Source organism: Armigeres subalbatus, chromosome 2, assembly GCF_024139115.2.
Source record: "Armigeres subalbatus isolate Guangzhou_Male chromosome 2, GZ_Asu_2, whole genome shotgun sequence".
Lineage (NCBI taxonomy): Eukaryota > Metazoa > Arthropoda > Insecta > Diptera > Culicidae > Armigeres > Armigeres subalbatus.
In genome coordinates, this window is record NC_085140.1 from 30,490,700 (window position 1) to 30,507,562 (window position 16,863).

General features: G+C 41.6%; 2 protein-coding genes across 3 annotated transcripts in view; one reads left to right on the top strand and one right to left on the bottom strand.

The window, feature by feature from the left end:
* LOC134218411 (uncharacterized) overlaps positions 1–16,863 on the top strand; it is a 467,105-nt gene that overhangs the window by 174,577 nt on the left and 275,665 nt on the right. The window lies entirely within an intron of this gene.
* LOC134214195 (transmembrane protease serine 9-like) lies at positions 1,217–15,406 on the bottom strand. 2 transcript variants are annotated; one of them, XM_062693603.1, is made up of 4 exons: positions 13,578–15,406; positions 13,347–13,519; positions 13,195–13,291; positions 1,217–3,205 (listed from the first exon to the last, which is right to left on the bottom strand). In XM_062693603.1, the coding sequence occupies exons 1-4, from the start codon at positions 15,166–15,168 to the stop codon at positions 2,976–2,978; spliced, it is 2,091 nt and encodes a 696-aa protein (XP_062549587.1). In that variant the 5' UTR covers positions 15,169–15,406; the 3' UTR covers positions 1,217–2,975. The 2 variants fall into 2 exon arrangements, with proteins under 2 accessions (XP_062549587.1, XP_062549586.1); XM_062693602.1 differs by having other exon boundaries at positions 1,217–3,208.

Consider the following 16,863-nt stretch of genomic DNA (forward strand, 5'->3'; position numbering starts at 1 on the left):
ATTAGGAGAGCTGGTGTGCAAAGAAGCGGTACCATTATCACAAAATCGCATATGCTCCTGGGATTTCCGGACGATATCGATATTATCGGAATTGATCGCCGTGCCGTGGAAGAGGCTTTTGGGCCTTTTAAGAGGATGACAGCGAGGATTGGACTCACGATCAATACCAGCAAAACGAAGTACATGGTCGCTGGCAATCAACGTGGGTTCATTAGTGGTGGTGGTAGCGAAATAGTGCTGGATGGTGAAAAATTTGAAGTGGTAGAAGAATTTGTGTATCTTGGAACATTAGTGACGTGCGATAATGATGTTACCCGCGAGGTGAAAAGGCGTATTGCAGCTGCAAATAGGGCTTATCACGGACTTCGTAACCAGCTTAAGTCCCGTAGTCTGCAAACGAAAACAAAACTCGCGCTGTATACTACTCTGATTCTTCCGGTGGCTTTATACGGCCATGAGACATGGACGTTAAAGGAGGCTGATCGGAGAGCTCTCGGAGTGTTTGAGCGTAAGGTGCTGCGGATATTACTCGGCGGTAAACAGGAGAACGGTATCTGGCGGCGTCTCATGAATCACGAATTGTACCAGGTGTATAAAGGGCTGGATATTATTAAGCTTATACAACACGGCAGACTCCGGTGGGCTGGTCACGTTGTTCGTATGCCGGAAGAACGTCAAGCGAAGATAATATTTAGTAGAGAACCCGGAAGAGGCCGCAAGCTTCGTGGAAGGCCGCGTACACGATGGCTTTTTGCAGTTGAAGAGGACCTGAGGGCGCTCGATGTTCAGGTCGACTGGAAGCGATTGGCCCAGGATCGAGTCCAGTGGAGAAGGATACTCCATTCGGCGTAGGTTCATCGAAGAGCTGTAGCCCATCAATGTATCAAGTAGTATTTTGCATATTTTGATGCACGTATCGACTCAAGTCAAGTACGAGACACTGAAGACGACCTTACTGTAGAGGTCAAAATACGTATCTGTCAAGGTACAATCAAGTGGTGGAATTAAATGGGAAGGTACAAACTCGTCTTAGGACAATTGGAATAATAAAAATCCATTCAAGAAAATTATTTAGCTCTTTTTTAGTGGAATGTTTTCTCTGTCATAAGACCAGTTTAGTAAAGTTCCATTTAATTCCACCACCTCGTATTACTTCCACATATACGTATTTCGACCTCAGCTGTAAGGTCGTCTTCAGTGTCTTGTACTTGACTCGACTTTCAGACGTTTAGTATTGTTAACGAAGATCAATGTAAAACCCCAGATCCGAGCGAGAAATATTCGTAAAAAAATACCACGAGGGAAAATATTTTCACACAGTAGTAAGATAATTATTAAGTCATTAGTACCTCCGAGTCTAATAATTGTCGTCATCACATTTATTGCATAATATTCAGATACACATTCTTTCTTGATTTACTGATGGTAAAACTTCCCCAAAAGGACTTGACTCTCAAACGCGAGCAAAGTCAAACCTCCCAGACAACTGCTCAAGTTGATCTTTTCAACAGTATTTTGACCATCAACCGTCGTCACATCCCCCCGCATTCTAATCCATGGAAAACACTCGGGCCCGTCGGGTACAACACTATCTCTCGGTTGGCGACACCGTTCTTCCCAGATCCAGGCACCGCTTCGCAAACTTTCGCATCTCCCTCTTCTGGCCAGCTCGACCTCACTCTCTTATCTGGTCTCGCGAGGTTGCCATCTTTGTTTTTCTTTGGATGTTCACATGAATTTATGGTGCTTGAATTAGCAGACTGAGAGCCCGTATAGCACACGACGGGCTCCATCCCTCAGAGGGGGTTTGGATCGCTATCGTCGTCGTCCAACCAAACAACCAGCCATCCAACTTTGCGACTGCAGGAAACTTGTTTGCGTCCGTCGCGTGAGCCGCATTTGTTAGAGAGCTGTGATAATAGTTGGGTTCAGGAGGGCTTCGTGTTTCTACAAGTTGTCATTAATTTTGTGAATGAAATGGATTTCCAAGAGAAACACACACCGGCGTATGCCCTGTAATGCGATACTCTGCAGTACGAGACGCGGGATGGCACGGAGGGACTGTAGTGCATTATAATGACGAGATGAGTAGGTACCAAATGAGAGTGATGTACTTATTAGGGTGATCTCTTTCCACTAAATATGGTGCAATGAATTCAATCAAACGGCAATTGAACATGATTTAGCATGCACAACCAAGTAAGCAAAACTCACCTGTTTTTATAATGCTCCTTTATGCTTCTCTGACCTAGGACAATTTGTAGCAATCCCTGCCAGTTTCGTATCGATCCGTATTACCAAATGAGAGCGAAATCCGAAAAAAGGGGTCTATAACTTATCTAAGTTTAGGAACCTGCGGCCATGTGAACCAGCATGATGTACTCAATTTTAATTCAAAAATATTCTCACCAATAATCATTTTGCAAAAAGTAATTATGTCTGTCACAAAAACATTAATAAAATACGTTGTCAAGCATACAATTTTCTTATTCCACAAAATAATAAATGGTAGAAAGCACTCTAATGAGCATCCTTTTTTTTCCACACATCGGAAGCAAATGGGAAACCTACTCTTGCTGCGTACTCTCAGCTGGTAACAAACGAGTTGCTAAAGTTGAAGGATAACATTACACAATAAATGGTGCACGGCAGGACGCTCTCCCGGCCTGGTCTTCACTTCCATTGGAAACATTATTATGACACCATCCAATGTCGGCATGTCGGGTAGCGGACATTGTCACAAGCCGTGATACATACGTGTGAGTGTACTTCGCTACAACCAACAAGACAAGCCAAGAGCTGGTAATTACTAAATTGGGTCATGTATTCTCATCTTATCGAGCTGCTTTTTAATAACTACTTACTAACGTACACAATACGAATACGAACGGGGGGAAAAGAGCGGAAGATATCCTAGAGATAGAAGCGAGTGACATTTTAATGACTTTCTTCTTCCGTATCTGTCTGCCTTCGCCCTAGAACAATTTGGACAGCAGAGTGCCCGTCAAATCCTTGATAAAACATTTCTTCTTCTTGAATATCTTTGTGAGGGCGCCACTTTCGTTGCTTTCGGAAGAAGAATCGCCACCCCGTTTACAGTCACTGTCGTGTTGCTGTTGATCTCCCGGCTGCTGGGGGTAGTAATGGTGGTGATGGTGGTGGATCTCGGTGTAGGTCCCGTATGGTGGTTTTGATGGACCAGTAACTGCTGAAACCAATAGAAACGAAAAAAAGGTCTTTTGTAATATTATAACTGTTGGTCGGTTTTTTTTCTTCAAGAATACTAAATCAGCCTTAAAAATTTTAATTCTTTTCAATGGTTGCGACTTATTCAAAGATCATTATGGGATAATTTTGTTATGTAGTCTAAAAAATACTCTGTCTAGTATTTTTTCCAATCTGTTAAATATTGTCAATCTGTATATCATTCATAGAGGGAGAGAGAGAGATTATGTTCGGAAATGCTTATGTACAACAGCTTTGTTCGTAGAATCTTACAAATATCCCATAGATGATTTGTAATTCGTAGTCCATCAAGCATTTGGCATTCCGTTTAAAAAGACTACAATAAATCTTTCAAATGTGCTAAAAGTTTGTTCCGAATACTTTGATGATATTGTTCTGGAACTGTTAAGACATTTGCTTGCAAGGTCTTTTGATATCAGGATTCATGCTTCAGCATGGCATTCTTTTGCAATTGTGTACCGTCACTGGGGGTGACAATAGATCAAAGAGAATAGTTCAATTCGGCAGAATCTATTTAACAAGGTTGCTCTGATTTTGTTTGAAATCCTTTAGGCATTTTGTCAGAATTTTTAAAGAAATCTACACAGCAAATAATTTTGAATATTCAACGACGTATAAAAATTGCAGCTGAACCCATCAAACGAATTAACATTCAATATTCAATATTCGTTTGGCCGAAAAGGTCATTTGGTCGAAAGGGTCATTTGGCCGAGAGGGTCATTAGGCCGAAAGGATCACTTGGCCGAAAGGGTCGTTCGGCCGAAAGGGTCATTTGGCCGAAAGGGTGTAACCCGCCATTTTAGGGTTACAATTCGAACTCCTTGGTTCTTGGGCCAATTTAGCTCAGCCCCCAAAACAAATTGTAAATATATGTTTCTGTGTTTGTTCACTAATTTATCATTAAATGTCTGTATATAAAATAAATGTCTATGGTTCATATTTGTATGTTTGACTGATATTTATTTTGTATATAGTAGCTTTAGGGTGTAAACAAACAATTCTATTAAATAAAAGATGACGTTTGAGTTCAAATTTGTACATTATATTTAGTTGTTTGTTTACCTCCTGGTTGGTGTTAAAAAAATATATTTATTTACATTATTTACAATATTTATTTACATTATTTACATTATTTATTGGATTCCTTATTTACATTATTTATTCGAATATTTATTTACCCTATTTATTAAAATTATTTACACTATTTACATTTAAATATTGCCGTGTATAATTAAAAAAAAGGAGATAAAAAAAGAAAACAAGCACTTAGGGCTGAATATGTACAGGTTTTGCATGCAATCTAGTTAAAATTATTTGAATTTAAATCTAAAATTTAAAAACGCAAACATCAACCAAAACCCCTAGATATAATACTAATAACCATCAACGAGAAACGCAGCGATTCGCCGAAACGCACACCGGAATAACGAAATGGCCGGTTATGGGCGTTATACTTGGGGCGGCAAAAAGAATATAAAAGGGCAATTTGGCAATAGAGCTCTCTCTTAGTTTTGCCATCGGTCCAGAGGAGTGAAGAAAGTGTGTGACACCCGCGAATTTGCCTCGTCTCTTAGCAAGTTTCGTGAAGAACGGTACGTTAACTTCTAAAGTTACAGTGATTTAAAACATTAACAGCTAGTACATCACGACGAGTTAAAATCACTTAAGTCTAATTGTTGTGTACGGACCAATGCAAGACCGCACCACGGACAATCGAAATAGTGAACACCAAAATTGTGAACAGTTTCGAGAAGCAAAATTCGATTGAGTTAGGTCTGCTTGGTCACAAACGTACAAAGAAATGGTCCGAGTGAGCGTGGTGCGAACAGTAAACGAGTCCGGATGGTGAATAGTGGTCCGAGCCGATGGTTAATTTAGTGCTTGGCATGACGCACGTGCTGGCCAGGCAGTGATGTGAAACAAAGTCTGTGCCCATCGGCTCTGGTGACTCGCTCGGATTGGACCACCGTTAACAGTGCGCGCGCGAAATTTTGTACCACTTCCTGGACCTTAGTACCGTAGGCCAATCGTTACTCAAAGGCCATAGTGTCACCAAGTTTTTCCCTCGTCAAGAGTGGGAATGAAAAAATCGAGTGATGCCACCTCCCTGGCATAGAGAAGCCAAGTCAAGCCCCTTTGCCCGCCTGTAGTAAAGTGCCCCTCGCTGGAATTGTGTTCAGTGCTCAACCCTATGCCGGTATGCTGTATGTCGACCAACGAGATCATCAACCGGCCGCAACGAAGATGTACCTATGTATTGAATAAATCGCAAGTATTATCAAGAATATCCTATGACACGCTAAACGTTGTTCATTCAAATGTCCCAAGATTATGTTACCAAAAAAAGTTTTGAATAAATGATAAAATGTTAATTATCCGAGCTAAATTGATTAGTTTTAAGTATCTATAATATTACATCCATTTTCTTCGTCATTTCGCTTGTTTTCTATGCTGTTATCATTGTTAATCGATTGCCCAATAACCACGTGGGAAGCTTGTCCACCAATCTCTACCAGGAACCCGAAATCATATAAACGACCCTATAACTTATAACTATCGCACGAAAGAGGCTGTTGTAGAGCCCACCCCAAGTGGACACCGTGGCTAGACCAGTGTCCAGTGGAGTAGCCAGGGATCCTTCTGACCCTTGTGGACCTAAAGATAGTTTCAAGGGCCTTCTGGCTGAAAGTGCCATTTGACCGAAAGGGTCATGTGGTCGAAAGGGTCATTTGGCCGAAAGGGTCTTCTAGCTGAAAGTGTAATTAGGCCGAAAGGATCATTTGGACGCAGAAGAATCTTGCAAGATTGAAACAATTATTTTGATTGTTGCATCAAACAAGGTGGATATTGTCGTTTCAATCTTCAATGTTGTTGTTTCAACATGTTCACTTCTTCTTCTTCTTCTTCTTATTGGCATTACATCCCCACACTGGGACAGAGCCGCCTCGCAGCTTAGTGTTCACTAAGCACTTCCACAGTTATTAACTGCGAGGTTTCTAAGCCAGGTTACCATTTTTGCATTCGTATATCATGAGGCTAACACGATGATACTTTTATGCCCAGAGAAGTCGAGACAATTTCCAATCCGAAAATTGCCTAGACCGGCACCGGGAATCGAACCCAGCCACCCTCAGCATGGTCTTGCTTTGTAGCCGCGCGTCTTACCGCACGGCTAAAGAGGGCCCTGTTCACATGCTTTATTAAATTGAACATTATTGTTGTTTCAAACTTGCATCCCATGATTGAAACAAAAATAATATCGTTCTTTTGACAACCATTTCATGAATTGGGAAAACTGTATAAACTGATCAACATAGATCATCCTGTCTACATGAAGTAAGCACGGCGCAGAGATAAGTAAACGACTTTAATTTCCCATGTGAGAGCTAATGTATACCAGCCCCACCATGACAAGAAATGAAAGTCTCCCTCCCCTACTTCTGAAACCCTCCTCCAGTCCCACTGTAGTTTTTGATCTGACCATGAGACAAGAGATCCGTGGAATACCAGATCCGCACCGATCGGAGTGCATACCACCAATATTTGCAAGCAAGTACAGCCATGTCAGTTGCAACAAAAGGTTTTTCACCGACGGATCAAAAACAAATGAATCCACTGGTTTTGGTGTCTTTAATGATTTTCATAGCGCCGCTCGTAAACTTCAAAACCCTTGTTCCGTATATGTCGCAGAGCTAGCGGCTATACACTATGCATTAGAGCGAATCGCCTCTCTTCCCTCTGATAATTATTTCATTTTTACGGATAGTCTCAGTTCTCTAGAGGCTATTCGTTCAATGAGGCCGGTACAGCACTCACCGTATTTCCTAAGTGAAATACGAACTATGTTGAGCGCTCTATCAAATCGCTTTTACACTATAACCTTGGTATGGGTCCCTTCTCATTGCTCAATTCCAGGTAACGAGAAAGCGGATTCACTAGCCAAGGTTGGCGCTATGGAAGGCGATATTTATGAGCGCCAAATCGCCTTCAACGAATTTTTCACAATTGCTCGTCAACGCTTTGGTCAGTTGGCAACGAAAATGGGATGAAGGAGATCTGGGTAGACGGGGCATTCAATTCTCCCACAGGTATCGAAGAAACCCTAGTTCAAGGGATTGGCAATTAGTTGAGATTTTATCAAGGTAATGTGTCGACTAATGTACAATCACTACTCTTCAAACGTGCATTCCTATCGAATAGGTCTCGCAGACAGCAATCAATGCGACTGCGGTGCAGCTTACCAAGACATCAATCACGTTGTCTGGAGCCGCCCCAATTACGATGCTGCCAGGTCCGATTTATGTACATCCATCCGGGCCCGAGGGAAACCAGATAAGAAATACTTTAGAGATGTGCTGGGTAAGCTTGATGTAGATTACATGGTCCTTGTGTATAAGTTCTTGAAACGAATCAATGTTTTTGTTTGATCCCCCTGTCTGCTGTAAGGCCATGTCTACCTTGTCCCCACTCGCTTCGCTCGGAAAAAATCGATTGTTTGTATCATTACAGTTTGCCTCCCCCTCAATAAGCAGCGAGAACACCACAGCAACGCTACCTAGGCCCATCCATTTTTTTTCTTTTGTTTTCCTTAACCTCGACTAAGCCGCGAGTGTTTCGGCTCCCCAAAACTAATATTACAAAATAAGACGCAAATTATGATTATAAAAGAAAATCAAATAATATCGGCTCCGTTATGCCTATTGGCGCTTGAGCCTTAAAATAAAGAAAATTAAAAAAAATCCCATGTAACTAGTTGGATTCTGCTTCTGTCACTTTTTCCTTTTTGCCTTTCTCGTACAACAAAGTTGAACCAGAAGGCTATAAATTCACTCCAAAAGTATGTATGTGTGTAGCCCATAAATATTTTTTGTTTTGTTAAACGCGTTTCATATAGGAGGGGTTGACAGACTCGAGTGCAACTGGTTTCATTCGACGGAACAAATTTCCTAGTTGGACACTATTGTTTTTATTTTTTAATAAATCAAGCAGTTTGGATTATATTTTTATTTTTTAATCAACAAAAACACAAATGCACATTGAATCATTAATCATTTTAGCCGTGGCGCAACCCACGGTAAGTAACGTACTAGAATTGCACCAAATCTTTTTACCGCCGAAATGTAGGCAATAAGCACTGCATTTACAACATTAATTCGAATTCAACATATTGAATCGAGAAAGGCATCATCACCACCGGTGGATAAATTTGGGTTTTATTGTTGTCATTATGTATATTGTTGATAAAGTAGTTTCACAGCATTTCGAATGCAAAAACAACCATGAATATTGTTGATTTCTGATGTACTATTTTACAGTGACAGCAGGAAAGCATGGTTGAAACAAATATTTTTGAGAGTTGAATCAACCATTGCGTACGGTTGATTCAATCATATTTGTGGTTGTATCAACAATAGATATTGTTATTCATAAATCAATGAAAAATATTGTTGATTTTAAGCAGATCCGGTTGATTCTAACGTATTTTTTTCTCTGTGTGGTCGTAAGGGTCATTTGGCCGAAAGGGTCGTTTGACCGAAAAGGTCATTTGGCTGAATAGGACATTTGACCGAAAAGGTCATTTAAAAAGTGAGAAGTTAGGAGTGAGAAGAGAGATTTGACTTTGACTTGACACTTCTCACTCCTCCTTTCACAATTCTCACCGTAAATAGTAAGTAGTGCGAAGCGGATAGTGAGACGTCTCACTACTCACCTCGCGCTTCTAACTTTTCAAATGACCTATTCGGTCCAATGTCTTATTCGGCCAAATGTTATATTCGGGCAAAAGGACCCTTTCAGCCAAATGACCCTTTCGGCCTAATGGCATTCGGTCAACACTTTAAAAAATAAGCTCAGCAAACATAAATGCATGGCATTATTCGAGAACTGTGTTAGAAAATGCTCAAGGATAGCAATACGCTTAATTTGTTTTTGACTTTCTCGTACACTACGTGTATCAACTGGCTATATGGTCGCCCCAAAACCAAACTTTCTATAGGAGGCTCTGAGACCTATAGTGTTATTTACCAATCGACTCAGTTCGTCGGATTGAGGTGATGTCTCTGTGTAGCACATCACTAATTTTGTTTCTGGCTGATACACCGAGTTGCTGGAGATCTAAGACTTTGTCCTCCATGGAAAACCCGATCACTGACTTTTTCATAACAAAACCTTGTCATCAACCCTGTTTTGTCGATGAATGTCGATGCTTCTTTCAGAATACTGTACTCAAAATACTTTGAAAGATTATATTCAAAATTTCAAAAGAATCTGGTTGCAGATCATTCGGGTACTTTGTAAGATTCCACCAAAGATTTTGTCTGATGAAAATAAGGGAGTTTATTCTGACTGTTACACGGTAAAAGCAAATCAACACGCTCAATCTAACTGTTCCATCTATTGAATGTTCAACTTCACAACCACTTTTATTGAAAGTGATTTTCCAAGTGAATTCAAGCCTTTTTATATACCACATTGATCAAAATGCTCGAACGGTGGGTGCAGTTGACCTCCACAAACGTCAAATCAGAGACTAACCGGCAGGCAAGCTAGCGGCCATTACCGCTCGCGGAGAACTGGATTGTATATTTCTAGCCTAATTTTTCAAAAGGACATAAGTAACATTTTTTCATGAATTATTTTGAGTGCTGCAATAAAAAGCTTTCATATTGGTCTGTTGATTGCAATATTCAATTATTTATTTAATCAGACTAAGGCCGAAGTGGCCTGTGCGGTATATAAGAGTCTTCTCCATTCGGCTCGGTCCATGGCTACACGTCGCCAACCACGCAGTCTACGGAGGGTCCGCAAGTCATCTTCCACCTGATCGATCCACCTTGCCCGCTGCGCACCTCGCCTTCTTGTGCCCGTCGGATCGTTGTCGAGAACCATTTTCACCGGGTTGCTGTCCGACATTCTGGCTACGTGCCCGGCCCATCGCAGTCGTCCGATTTTCGCGGTGTGAACGATGGATGGTTCTCCCAACAGCTGATGCAATTCGTGGTTCATTCGCCTCCTCCACGTACCGTCCGCCATCTGCACCCCACCATAGATGGTACGCAGCACTTTCCTTTCGAAAACTCCAAGTGCGCGTTGGTCCTCCACGAGCATCGTCCAGGTCTCGTGTCCGTAGAGGACTACCGGTCTAATTAGCGTTTTGTAGATTGTCAGTTTGGTACGACGGCGAACTCTATTCGATCGGAGCGTCTTGCGAAGTCCAAAATACGTACGATTCCCAGCCACTATGCATCTCCGAGTTTCTCTGCTGGTGTCATTTTCGGCAGTCACCAGTGAGCCCAAGTAAGGACAAAAGGTCGAAAGTAACAAAAGTTAAAAAAGGACAAAAGGTCGAAAGGGACAAAAGGTCGAAAAGGACAAAAGGTCGATCAAGAACAAGTTGATAACAAGTTGGGTGTATTCAAAAGGAATTTGTGAAATGCATTTAACTTCAAGCATAAGTAATACACTCATCTCATCAATCAAAGTCGAAGAATGTGCAATTTTTAAAGAAAGAGTAATTACTATGAGACAATATTATTAATATCTAGAAAGTTCTGGTAGAGATAAAAAATATTGTTGATTAAAAAATGATTAAGAATTTTATTTTACTAGATTGATTCACTCCGTTTCAGTGTCTTGTCTATTTCGAACTTTTTTTTTTCTCTTTTGACCTTTTGTCCCGTTCGACGTTTTATCCTTTCGACCTTTTGTCTCGTTCGACCTTCTATCCTTTTCAGAGTCTCTCGTCTTCTCATGTATACATGGATGAGGCAGTGTGCCCTGAGCTACAAAAGCTCACGTAGCACCGATTCTGTGCGACGAGAGAAGCTAGCGCGCGCATAAAATAACTGAGTGAGCATGTCTCAATGTACGTCTCATGAGACTCATCTCATGCGCTAGGAATGCATAGTTGGCGTTACTTAGGCGACGATATTATTGAATGAAAATTTCCCGCCCAAGCTGTTTTACGCACCTCCGCTGTTGTTTGCAAAGTTTTACCATGGCAAGCAGCGCATGAGCTGATCGCATTGAGATGTCTCAATGCGACTCACCAATGTTAATGTGAGGTACACAAGCTTCGTGAGACTCGCGTGCGCTAAATTTTATGTGCGCGTAGCAGTCATTGCTCAATCTCATCCTTTTTGTACGCGTGCATGATGTCTGATCCTTTTCGACCTTTTGTATTTCGATCTTTGTCCTTTCGACCTTTTGTCTCTAACCCATAATATTTTTTACTGGAAAGGTCAATTCCTTTTAGAATCATCGAAGTATTCACACTAGATCTCTTTCGGTATCGTTGAGGGATACACTTGGGAATCTGTGGGGGATACTCTTCATGATAGATGGAGGATTTGCTTCGGAATTCATCCAAAATCGTACGAAGATTTGTTTTCGAATCTTTCGGAGATTTGCTTCGGGATTGCTTGACGATTTGTTTCAGAATCCTTCGACGATTTGCTTCGGAATCCCTTGAAAATTTAATTCGGAGTTTCCAAATCCACCGACGATCCGAATCCCTCTGACAATTTGTTTTGGAATCCCTCGACGAATTGCTTCGGAATCATTCGACGATTCGCTTCGGAGCCTCTCGATGATTTACTTCGGAATCCCTCGACAAATGACGTCGGAATCATTCAACGATTTTCTTCGGAATTTTTCAACAATTTGCTTCAAAATCCCTGGAAGATTCCCTTCGGAATCGCTGGAGGATTCTTTTCGGAATCCCTGGAAGATTAATTCGGAGTCCCTCGACGATTTTCTTCGGGATCCCTCGATAGATTGGTTCGGAATCCTTCGACGATTGGCTTCTACATACTTAGAACACTGCCTTCGAAATCCCTGGGACATTCACGTTGGAATTCCTGGAGAATCCAACAGAATCTCTGGAACATTCCCATCGGAACTCTTGGAACATTCCAGTCGGAATTTTTAGAATATTCCCGTCGGAATCCTTTGAGAATTCGACACCCCGGGAGGATTTGGAATCTCTGGTACATTCCCTTCGGAATCCCTGAAGAGTTCCCTTCAGTATGCTTGGAGGATTTCCGTCGAAATCTCTGGAGATTCCCGTCGGAAACCCCGGAACAAAAATATCCACTGCCTACCGGTGATGGAGCAGATGAATGGGGCTAGAGACACAACCCCCCTCCCCCCAGGCATCGGGGCTAGTTACGCCAATGTTAAAGGCGTAGAATTACCAAGCCGGAAATGGCTAGTTCGATTCTCGTTTTGGTCCAAGAAGATTTGGGTGCGAAATATCCTCGATTCTATGTGCTAAATGTATCTTTTATTGTGGTTCCACACAAGATACATTCATTTGATGACCTTGCAATTAATAACTGTGGAAATTTTAATAGAATACTAAGCTGAAATGTAGGCCTTGTTCCAGTAACAATGTAAAGCCGTTTAAAAATATTAAGAAGAAGAAAATCGATTATACTTTAAGGATTCTTTAAGATATTGTTTGAGGAATGATTTTCAGTGATTTCAGAAAACCTTTCCGCATCTTGCACATCACATTTGAAATTTCCATATGACATCAAGTAAGGATTCAATACTGAATTCTACATAGCTTCAGCCTGATCATAGGCTAAAATCCTGTATGGGTTCTGTATGTTTCATTGTCGAGTTTTGAGGAAATTATATCGCAGCTCATTTTATCGTTTATCATTTTACGATTAGATTTAACAATCTCAAGAATTCTATCCAGATTCTAAAGAGGATTATCGACGCATTGTGTAAAGTCCTTAACAATTTTTGATTGGAACCCTTCAATTCATACATTGTACATTATCTGAACTCTAATTCTTCAAATTTTCTGTTTGTTCCTCAGCGCAAACTTTAAGATATGTCGTTTAAAAAATCAATTTTAAAAAACTTCATATTTTCAAACAGTGTTTGTCCATTAATCAAAAGTATGAACATATTTTCCTGATATCATCTCAAACTCACCATCTAATCCCGGTGTTGTGACGTAGTTTGTTCCGCTATGAAGGAAGGTCATCTCGCGATCATTTCCTCCCGTTACTATCTTTACAGCATCTTGCACCTTAAAATAGTTCGATTAGGTTTAATCAAACGCCGAAATAATCGTTGGTACTTACCACTTTTTTAATCCATGTAAAAAAATATTTCGTGTCAGTTAGCTTTAGGAAGCCATTTGGATTACAGAATCCATCAACCGTATCCAAAGCAGAGATAACCCCTCTGACGGTCCACACCCCATTTTTCTCGAAGAACATTCCTCCTCCAGAGTCTCCGGTACATGCATTGGCATCTACGAAGCAAACATTTATTATATGCATACAATCAATGTCTGATCATTTAAAACTCACCATTGGCTGATCCCATGCAAATCACGCCGTTCGTGTCCACTCCGAAATTCTTGCCGATAGCACACTTTGCGACATCAACCACCGGCAGCTTTGTCCCCAGCAGCAAATTAGATATCATAAACGACCATGGCTGCTCGTATCCCCAACCAACGATCGATCCCATTTCACCCACCGGGTTGGGATCAACCAAATCGTTTTTGCTCGGCAAACAAACCGGTTGAATATAATCGTTGAACTGCACCGTCGATGTTAACTCCAGAAGAGCTATGTCGTTCACTTTGCTCAGAGGATCGAACGCCTCATGGGGAGTGATCTTTCCCACCAGAACTTCCCGCATATGCACTGAACTCTCGTACAGATTGTTCTGGCCGAGTTGCACGACGATCGTTCCACTTCGCCTCTGCAGCGTGTCGTCCAGTAAACAGTGCGCAGCGGTCATGACGAATTGATCGCTGATCAACGTTCCTCCGCAGATGTAACGCTTCTGCCGGCCGTTCATTTCATAGACGGCAACATGCCATGGCCATTCCCCGGCATAGCTACGTACTCCATTTACTATCAAGCCTTGTTTGTTGATTTTACGTTCCCCGCAAGGTTCCTGTTTCTCTTCAAAGTCTTCCAGTGCTTCGGTTTTCTTCGCTGATGGCGCTTCTGTGAAGTTTTCTTCTTTGTACATCTGACCCTGCTCGGTTACGTTTTTCAGCCATTCTCGATAGTAACGAACTTTTACAAATCCGGTATATTCCTTGCTATCGCATACATTTTGCGGCCCGTCTTTCAGCGCAGTGAAAGACACAATTCCCTTCAACATCCAATGATCTCGCTGGTAGGTAATCAGTCCACCACCTGAATCACCATTACAAACGCTTGATCCATTCGCAAATCCAGCACAGAACATACCTTCGTAGATCGTATTTGAAAACACCGCAGGATTGCTCGCCAGACAAGTGGTGTAGTTCACGAACGGTAACTCCGTCATTCGTAGCCAATTTGAAAGCGCATCAATCTCGGTGTAACCCCAACCGGGTACCTTACCGTGCTGTCGATAGAATCCATCATTTTCGTGATCACTCATATCGACGCAGATCGGAAGAACACGGTTCGTGAAAACAACTCGCCCATATAACTCTACGAGAGCCAGATCGTGCTTGAAATGGTCCATATTGTACTCAGGATACACAAAAATCTTCCTCACTCGAACATTCTGAACGCACTCGTCCTCCACGCCAAGCTCGTGAGCTCCCAATGTCACTTTCAACCTCCCGACCGCCAATTTGAAGCCATTGTTTGGATTTATCACACAGTGAGCCGCCGTCAGCACAAACCTATCGGAAATCAGCGATCCTCCACAGGCGTAACTAAAGTTCCCGTCTTCCTCTTGGTACAGTGCCGCTTGCCATGGAAACTCCCCTCGAATGGTTTCAGCTGCACGGGACGGTAATGCCCCACCCGAAAGCTGCAGTTTTGGAACGCCACATCGAACCGGTGAAAAGAGTAGATCGCAACTGGGTGGATCGTCTGCGGCGGCGAACGCGATCGCCCGGAGTAGAAAGCCGATCGCGAAGATGACTGCTGCGTACGCGTGGAACATTGCGACTGACTGCGATACGTCACGAGATTTTGCCGGCGGCGTGATTGATAACTAGCTGGAAATTTTGGAAATGATGCTCAATTCTTCGAATCGCATCTTATCGCCCGGAAAGCAGATGCGCATTCTGGGAATAGTAAATCTGCGCCTCGCGAAACATTCATCAGAAGGCGGGTTCGACTCTGTGAAGATTCACTGTCTGTTACGCGATTATCGTTGCTCATTGGCCAGCCTCTCGAGACGATGAGGTTGATTGAAGATGATTGAGAGGACGCGTGAGATTTGCTATGCTTGGCTGTTGTGAGAAGGTGGCCAGTGTAAACAATTCACAGCTCGCAGCTCGTCGGGTCCGTTTACATTATACGTGACTATGGCATAGTTCATTATCGTTCAACCTAGTTGGAAGCGAATTATGTACTAAAAATTTTGCATTAGAAAAAATAAAATGAAAAGATACTATTTAGATATATTTAAGTTTTCAGAGATTTGAACAGATTTCTCAAATTAATAATTATAATCATTCATATTTCAAACTTCAAGAATACTTGATATCTGTTCTTTGGATGAAAATATTTCAGATCTTTAGTGCTGGAAATAAATCAATGAATGAGTGTTGCGTAGTTTCTGAGTATATCCTTTGTTGAAACGAGTTGATTGTAACCGTCCCGTTATCAATACACGCGAAACTGGACTCTACTTAGGGGGATTCTTTAAATTACTTTAAAAAAATGCCAGAAGGAGAGGAGCTGAGGTAATTGCTCGCCCAAAAATGATGCTCGACCAACAGGCAAAAAAAACTCGTTATCACTCATTTGGAAATTCCACAACTAGGGTGAATTACCCATCTGGAGACCCTAATTGCTCGAACAGTGGTAATCATTGGTGCTTGAGCTTCAGCTTGTGCGACAGCAATGATTGATAACAAAACAACAGCATGGTGTTATTGTTTTATCGCTAAACTAAAATTTAAATGTTGATCAGTTTTAAATAAACTTCCTACAGCGCTAAAAAAACCCTGACACTTCAGGTGTTCGGGTCATATTTCTCAACTAAATTTACATGTTTATTTACCCAAAATAATCGTCAGCTTTGAATTTTCTGACCTCAGATTTCTTATCGGCCACACCTTCATTCTGCAATCAACGGAGAAAGGATTATCTGTTGATCACTTTATATGAATGAACGCATGAACGATTTTATTACTGTTTTTTCTCAAAAATGTGGCCATTACTATTTCAGAGATGATGATAGTCAATATTTCTAAAGATGTTAGAAGTTCTCCAAACCATTCTGAAGTTTAGAACCTCGGCTTACCAGGTCAATTACGCTTGATACAAAGCCAATAACATCCCATGGTGTAAAATACATGTCCCTAGAGGCCATGCGAATGATTAACGATTTAGTCCAAACCGGATGTTCTTAGTGCTCCAAATCATTTTGGAGCTCATAGCATTTGATCTACTACGTCAACTGGACTTAATAGAAAGAAGATAGCAATCCTTGGTGTCTATACATGCCCTTAGATGCCATGCGCTTTATTTACGATTCAGATAAGTCCAAATCAGATATTTCAAGTTCTCCAAATCATTCTGGAGTTTATACTAACTGGTCTACGAAGTCAACTTGACTCGACACAAAGCCAATGGAAAATCAACGGTGTACATACAGACCTTTGGAGGGCACGCGCATGATTTACGA

Coding starts and splice junctions, on each gene's coding strand:
- LOC134214195 (XM_062693602.1), bottom strand. CDS start 15,168: ATGTTCCACGCGTACGCAGCAGTCATCTTCGCGATCGGCTTTCTACTC. Junction 13,520..13,577: donor TTGCATGGGATCAGCCAATG/GTGAGTTTTAAA, acceptor TTTGCTTCGTAG/ATGCCAATGCATGTACCGGA. Junction 13,292..13,346: donor TTACATGGATTAAAAAAGTG/GTAAGTACCAAC, acceptor AACTATTTTAAG/GTGCAAGATGCTGTAAAGAT.